The sequence below is a fragment of the Scomber scombrus genome, chromosome 14 (assembly GCF_963691925.1).
Source record: "Scomber scombrus chromosome 14, fScoSco1.1, whole genome shotgun sequence".
Classification (NCBI taxonomy): domain Eukaryota; kingdom Metazoa; phylum Chordata; class Actinopteri; order Scombriformes; family Scombridae; genus Scomber; species Scomber scombrus.
The window spans coordinates 8,032,875-8,040,789 of record NC_084983.1 but is presented as its reverse complement, the minus strand read 5'-3'; the positions used below and the strand labels follow the sequence as shown (position 1 = coordinate 8,040,789).

The 7,915-nt window shown below is 39.2% G+C and overlaps 1 protein-coding gene across 1 annotated transcript in view; it reads left to right on the top strand.

The window, feature by feature from the left end:
• Positions 1 to 2,108: 2,108 nt before the first annotated feature.
• Positions 2,109 to 7,915, top strand: part of gabra3 (gamma-aminobutyric acid type A receptor subunit alpha3) — a 48,306-nt gene continuing 42,499 nt past the window's right edge. The window contains 2 exon segments of the mRNA XM_062432704.1: positions 2,109 to 2,122; positions 7,501 to 7,703. Of these exon segments, the coding sequence (XP_062288688.1) occupies positions 2,109 to 2,122; positions 7,501 to 7,703 (217 nt within the window).

Sequence of the window (7,915 nt, the reverse complement as noted above, 5' to 3'; positions counted from 1 at the left end):
AAGTTGCTGACCCTCTCCATGTCAGACTCACACATTGTCAGCAGCTGATGACGTCTCTTTTCCTTCCTCATGTCCACTATCATGTCATTGGTCTTACCCGTGTTGAGAGAGAGGCTGTCGTTGTCACACCACGTCACCAGACTTGACTCATCTCTCCTATACGCCGTTGGGTCACCCTTAGTGATCAGAACAATGACTGTGGCGTCGTCAGCAAATTCCAGTACAGTGTTGGCCTTGCGTGAGGAGGTGAATATTGTGTAGAGCACGGGGCTGAGGACGCATCCTTGTGGGGTGCCAGTGTTCATCATCACATTGTTTCAGATTGGATTTTCAAATCTGACAGATGGCGGTCTGCCAGTGAGGAAATCTTAACAGCCATACAAAGGATGTGAGGTTCAGGCCAAGGTTGTACAGTTTGTTTGCGAGTTTGTGGGGGGAGGACCGTATTAAAGGCTGAGCTGTAATCAATGAAGAGCATTCTGATGTAAGCATCTTTGTCTTCCAGGTGGGAGAAGGGCTATGTGCAGAACTGCAGAGCTTGTGTCCTCAGTGGATCTCTTGGGGCTGTACACATACTGCAGGGTTGTTAAGATTGCAGATTGTTCCCATCTGGTTCCCTTGTACTTGCATGTATGCCTTGGTAGTATTGCATCGGTACACCATAAGTACAAAAAAACGACACTGTAAATTGGTAATAATTACACTATACATCGTATGCTGTAATATAAAGCCTCACACTATAGTCTGATCCTTCTACATTTCTTGTAAAAAAGGGAATCTTCAGTGATGACCTCATGTTCACCACTGGGTGTAATTGGGTTCAACTTATAAACTAATCAAACATTCTTCAACAATCCCAGCTGTCTGACCGTTATGTCAAATCAAACTACCCAAGCTCATTATTTTAAATTTAGGATTGAGCCCTCACTGTCTAATGTGCAGCTCCAACTGCTGTTTTAAATAGAAATATCTAATATTAAAGAAGTAATACCATTTCAGGGGACCTTTAAGTCAGTTGTAGCTTCACTGTGCAGGTGACAAAGTAGGACATTCACTGGCTTAACCCCAGTTTTTCACTCAGGTCTTAATAGGTTGACTTTCCTGCTGGCCTCTCTCAGTGTCCCCTCAGAGCTCTTTTCTTTAGCCCATAATGAAATGTGTATGTACAGAAAGGATTTAATCAAATTGTTTCCAACTGCTTCAAATATTCCACATTCAGGAGCTGTAAGATAAAATAACTGGCTTCGTGAAACAAGTCAAATCAGTCACTGAACCGTGCACATTAACACACAGCGGCACACTTGAACTGGAACGGTCTTTACTGCCCCTCACTCAAGTCTATTTGCCATCACTCTGTCAGGTCATGAAGCACCTTCATCTCATACTGCCGCCCGACAGCTTCACACATGCCTCCTGGCTGGCAGCGGGCAACCGTTTGCCCCGAGAGACCAACACTACATCTCTTTCTTAGCCAAGCCTGCAATCCCTTACCTGTCAGACTGGTTCAGTGCGCTAATGTTGGGCCGGAGCCAGTCCACTCACTCAGTACATGCTCGCTCTACCAACTAAGTCTGCTCAGCCCACACACATTTGTTTCTGAACGTCTGTACCCCAGTCTGCCTCCCACACTGCTCACCTATTCCACAGGACACATCTGCCTCCACAATACAAACTGAGCACTTGATGGTAACTCCAACGTCCATGAATACAATCACCATATGGACCATGTAAACTTTTGTGCACTAATAAATGGTGCATATGTAACAATTTTCAATCCTTTTCATATTTCTGTTCCTCATTTTTGAGAGAGAAAGGAGAAAGAGTAGCTACACTTCATTTCAACTGAAGAAAATCGCAAATCCGGTGCCTTTTAGAAAAGGGACTGAGCAATAATTAATTAAAGAGATGGCTTCTACATAACATGGCCAATTAAGAAACTTCACTTTTGCAGGGTAACATTTCAATGCAGTGAGTGTCTTCTTCAGAGAGAATTCATTTCTCCGAAAGGTTCAAAATCTGTTTGCACACACAGTATAAAGGTGCTTAATTGTCCATGTTGAGTATATTACCCTTAACTTAGTATTTCTTTTGGTTTTAACAACATAATGATGCCATCAAAAATGTATGGACCACACAGTTTATATGTTTAATGTGCTACTACAAAATGCTGTCTTTTATTCACAGATTAAAGTTTTTTTATACAATAACCATGGTTCAAGTTTGTGATGTTTGTCTCCACAGGTGAAAGAATATCATACTTTTAGTGGAAAGACACAAAATATTTATAACATAATCAGTATTCAGTTCGAACTACAGTATAAGAATATAAGAGATAACAACACTTCAATTGAATGAAAACTAACTGATCCATTTAATTTTAGAGTTTAGGGTTTAAATATTTAGAGCTACATCAACAACACTTCAGTATTAATAGTCTCTGCATGTATGAATACATGTGCTTTATGGAAATCACACTTTTACCACAAATCCATTTTTGCTTGTCAGGTTATCAGCGTGCACTATTCACTGCTCCATAAAGTCGGAGGTGTTGTTGGATGTGGCACTGAATTTGCTGTCACAAATGTTGCAGCTTGACTTGTCAATTTAAGCAAAATGTCAGAGTTTAGTCACTTTCCGCATCATCTGCAATGGCAGATGATGAGCAACAGTCATGTGGCAAATATAAAAGCTTTAACAATTAATGTACTGCAACGAATACTGGTACATAATATCTTAATATGTTTTGGTATCTGACGGCTCTGATAATATCCAGTCACTGCGAAATAGAGACTGGCACATCAGTTGACCGATTAGTCTAACTGATCCCGAATTTGTTGGAGCTTCAAAAGCCTGTTAGAAGATGTGGCTAAGTATCAGATGACCTATCATGAGGATACTGACTAGACGTCCCATTAAATTTGCAACTTGAATAATCAGGCAACCATGCTGAAGTTGCCACTAGCTACTCACATCTTCCCACCATGTTTAGACTTCCACTAACTGTATGTCCATATACGTTCGGTCTGGGGAGATTTCTTGGGGACAACCATAGTGTATATGGTAATCCCATCAGTAGAAACTGCACTGTGATTGGGCTGAGTAGAGTCAAACTCCAGATACGAATAGACTTTCTTTCATATACATAGCAGGTGTTAATAATAATATATAATAACACTAAACAATGGCTCTATTCCATTTAAGTGACCTATAGTCCCAGTGAGGCAGCATGAACAAGGACGCTGGAAGTGTTACACCTGAATGTATTGCAGCTATTATTAAGTTATTAGTTACAGCTGTGCTTAAACGTCTGCAGTCGATATGAATTATAAAGATGCATGCTCAAACAGGTATAATACGCCTGAAAGGGGATTAAGGGAGATATTACACCTGTGTGGGTGTAAAATTGGTGTGTTAGGTTTCGTTGTGAGTGGGCATACATGCTATAATTTTATAAATAATATATTGCTCTCTCCCTTTTTAGAGAACTGGAGATAATTGCCTGAAAGGCTTGCAAAATGCCTGATTTCTTTAAAAAATATTGCATTCTATAAGGCATGTTATATGGTGTTCTCAAGCTGTAAACTTACCAACATTTAGTGTTCTCATTTATAGTATTAGTAAAAGATATCTATCTTTTTTACTAGAGCAGACTACAGACAAAGGCTATGAGGTCTACTAGACATGACATGGAGGCTTAAATATGTTGAACATTTATTCCAAACTATTCTGTTGTAGGGAGTCCTTTTCCAAGAGTCTTATTTTTACAGCTGTCATAATACAATAATGCATCAGGCAGCACGGTGGCTTGGTGGTTAGCACTGTTGCCTTGCAGCAAGGGGGTCTTGGATTCAATACCCTATGTCAGTGCCTTCATCAAGGTACTGACATAGAACTGGAGTTGGTCCCCGGGCACTACACAGTGGCTGCCCACACCTCCTAATACTTAGGATGGGTTAAATGCAGAGACTGAATTTGACTGTACAACTGTATATGTGACAAATAAGGTACCTTTATCATGTCTGAACAACACGGTAGGATCTTTTTCTATTCAGGCATCCCTATCAGCAGTAATTGGCAGGACCACATAATTTATTTGTGCCTTCAAAAACTATTTTTAAGGTTTGGTTAGGTTGAGGCACAAAAACCACTTGGTTAGGTTTAGAGAAAGATCATGGTTTGGGACAAATTATCACTTAGTTAAGATTAGAGAAACATGTGGGTTGAAGTTACCACCTGCTTAAAGTTGGACCACCTTCGTTGTCATGGATACAATAATAACCATGGGGTTAAGGTAACGGGGGCAATTGCAGGTACGTATTTTTTAAAACTGTTCCGACTCGCAGTGGGAAGCAAAACATTAACAGCTGTCTCCTATGGCAAAGTCCACTGTTGGGTCAACACCTCCATCCACCTCTTCTCCTCTGAATGAGGACATTTGCCAAATAATATATAGACGTCATCAGAACTGCGCCACTGCTCAGGTCATAATTACTACGGCCACTAGATGGCATCTGTCACGAAAACATACTATATTAAGCTTTTGTGCAAATGACATTACGACATATTGTGTTGACAGTCTCCATCCTTCATACTACCATCATTCACCGTGCCAGCTTCTTGCAACAACATCTGTCGTTTTGTAATAAATGAATGTAATTTCAATAAAATACTTTCACATAATTTTATTGAAAAAAACCCAAACAAAAAACTTTTTTGTTTTAGTCTGATGTGTATAGGGGTCTTTTCCCATCACAGTTGTGCAGGCTCGCTTCACACAGCATTGGTTAATATCAATCATCTCATGATCAAATACTCACAATTCACTTTTAACCATCAAACTTGAACTTCACAGGGACTACAAGAATAATGCAATCAGACAGCAAGGCTGTTATTAAAAATGGATATTATTTATACGGTAAACCCATGACCAATGTGAATTATTTAACAATGCAGAACATGTCAAATTTAACATCAGACTGAACTGACAGGAGATATGCAACAGTGGTAGGCTTTATGAAACATTGAAGGTGTTCGACTTTTCATCTGCAGTTTACACCTGCAGAACAGTACCCTTCTCTGCTCCTCATACAGCTTGTTCTCCTTCAGGCAAAATTAAAAAAAAATTAAGTTTATTCTCTTCATTTTCTTTTACTTTTGCGTAAATAGTTGAATATAAATGACTGTTCTGTCCTTCCTTCTTTTCTGCCTGTATGGAGACAGTGTGAATAATGAATAGGACTGAGGATATACGCCAGGAAATCTGTGTGTTTTAACAAAATTACATTCAGATGGGATATTTCATTTCTCTGTCCTCGTCAGTCGATTTAAACAGCTGGCTGCCACTGGAGGAGGTTAGGGTGTGTGTGTGTGTGTGTGTGTGCTGTATTCGTGTCAGAAAGTGTGTGCTACAGTGAAACACGCAGATGCTACACAGCACACGGGTACTTTGTTTTTCTGAAGTGGATATTTTAGTGCGGAGCAGACATTGTTGGAATGGTTTCTCGGGGACTAAAGGTTTCTCATTAATTTTTGAGTTTCCACTGGTACTGTCGGAGAAGCCACAAAGGCTTTTTGTTTAATATATGATTCATGTTAAGTGAGATATTACTTACTGCAGTTAAACTAGTCCCAGTTATTTCTAATGCTTTTTGTATTTGGTGTTTTTGGCATGTCTGAGCTGCCTCGAACACGCATGCCTGTCACTTTTAGATAAGATGCTTGAATGAAAAGCCAGAAATGTATATTTTCTTTAAAATATTCATGAGTAGACTGTGGCACTGTTTTAACATATTTTTGGCAGAGCTTAAATGTACACACTTGACAACCTGAAGATATCCGACTGCGCCCCACTCAATAAGGTTCAAGACATGAGCTCAGTGTTAAAAGGCTTGGTCTCAGTGGAGTGCATGTTGGAGAGCCTCAGATATCTGACATCAGCTGGCAAATCATTAGCACCTTTTTTTCTTTTTAAGTAGTCAACCGAAAAAGATTCAGCCTCACAACACCATCATGTGAGCATGAAGTGATATTCAGAGACAACTTTTGATTAATAAAAAAGAAAGAGGGAATTTTATAAAATGTTATTTATCACCATAGTTCAGAAAATTAATCATATTTTGCTGGCATCAATTAATAGATAATCCTTCTGCCTCCTTTTGGGCAATCACAGCTGAGCCTCTACACAAACAACATAATATTATTTACACATTGGCAGAGCAGAATGGCCCAATATTTACTGAGTTGGTATTAATGCTGCTTTAAAACTTCTTCAAAAAACTAGCTGTTCTTCCTTCTTCCCCAAAAGACCTTTTTCTGTCTCTTGGTGGGGTTTCATTTTCCTGTATTGTTTTTTTCTACTGTACACATCACAGGGCACATTACAATATGAGAAAGCGATCACTGGAACACGAGGGAGCCGTGACGCCTAATTGATATTTATTTATTGTCCACATATGCCCATGTAATAGCCACTTAGCTGGCTGATGTAATTTGCCCAAATGCCTCGAAATGATGATGAGTTTCCTGTAAAGAGCATGCAGCAATGTGATTTTAAACTCTAAAACACCCCAAAACTGATGATAATTGCAATTGTACAGATTTTAAGCGGTGACCTTCACCCAGTAAGTATTTTAATGGATGAAGGGTTGCAGCTGAGATGGACACTTATGTTGAGTTGTTATTGTAGGGCTGATTAAGCTACAGAAAGCCTTTTTAAGAGGCCCAGCAAAGGCAGATTTGTTGTTGAGAACGCAGAGTTCCCTTTAAGCAACATTTAGGGAAAATTCAGGTTCCTCCACGAGCCCTAAATTCCTTAAAAGCTCTGCCCTTACCGATAGTGCATCAGTGCACGGAGTGGTTGTTGATGGGGATTACTTGGATATTATAGGTCAGTTCCTCCGGGGATTTTAGTTTAATTAAAGACGCTACTCATTAACTCATCAGTACTCCACCTACAGTATAGTGGCCTTTTCATCTCACCACAATGTTGCTCTGCAGGGGATTGCGGGCCATGTAAATTAATAACTAGTGGCTGATAGCATATGATGTGTATGATGAATTTTCTTAACAAAACGCTGCAGAGTATCCTTTTTGGGGGAAATAATTCATTTCCATAAACAGTGTTTTCTGTGTGTATGGAGGTTTCGGCTCTGTAAAAATGAATATAACAAAACAAACACAACCAGACATTATAATCCAAATATTGATTAAAGCCTGCGGCAGATCACTAACATGAGATTTTCACTCTGAGAGAAATATTAGAAATATTAAGCAGGCTGGTGGAATTACATGATAGACCCAAACAGAAACAAATTCATAATATTGAATTATATTGAGTGTATCAAGGTTACATTTAAAGAGTTTATAGTTCATTTCCAAATGATTCAGTTATGATCATGGTCAAAATATTCATATATACTGGCTGGCATCCGTAATGTTTCTATTAATATATCATTGACGTGGGGCAGAAGCACAACTTGCACATTCACTGTGAGGTTATAGATCAATACATCATATCAACTTTCTTATTACATTTTGTTTCTTATCTTTCTGACTCCTTCCTCTCTTCATTTCTCCCTGCAGGGCAGTAGTTGGACACAGAGAGCCGTTGCCCGATGATAGCAAAGACAATATCACCATTTTTACCCGAATCCTTGACAGGCTGTTGGATGGATATGACAACAGGCTACGTCCTGGACTGGGAGGTAAGCTTTATGGTAGATAAATCACAGATGGCAACAGAGAAAACAAGGTGTCTGCTACAGTCGGAAGGACCTGAATGCTCACTTTATCACTATTTTAACTCTTAAAAACAAGAATATGGATGATTTGGGTATCATGAAAATGTGGACATCTTTTTGAATTCAGTTCTCCTATCTGATAATGCTGTTGTAAACAATATAGATAAATAGAATCT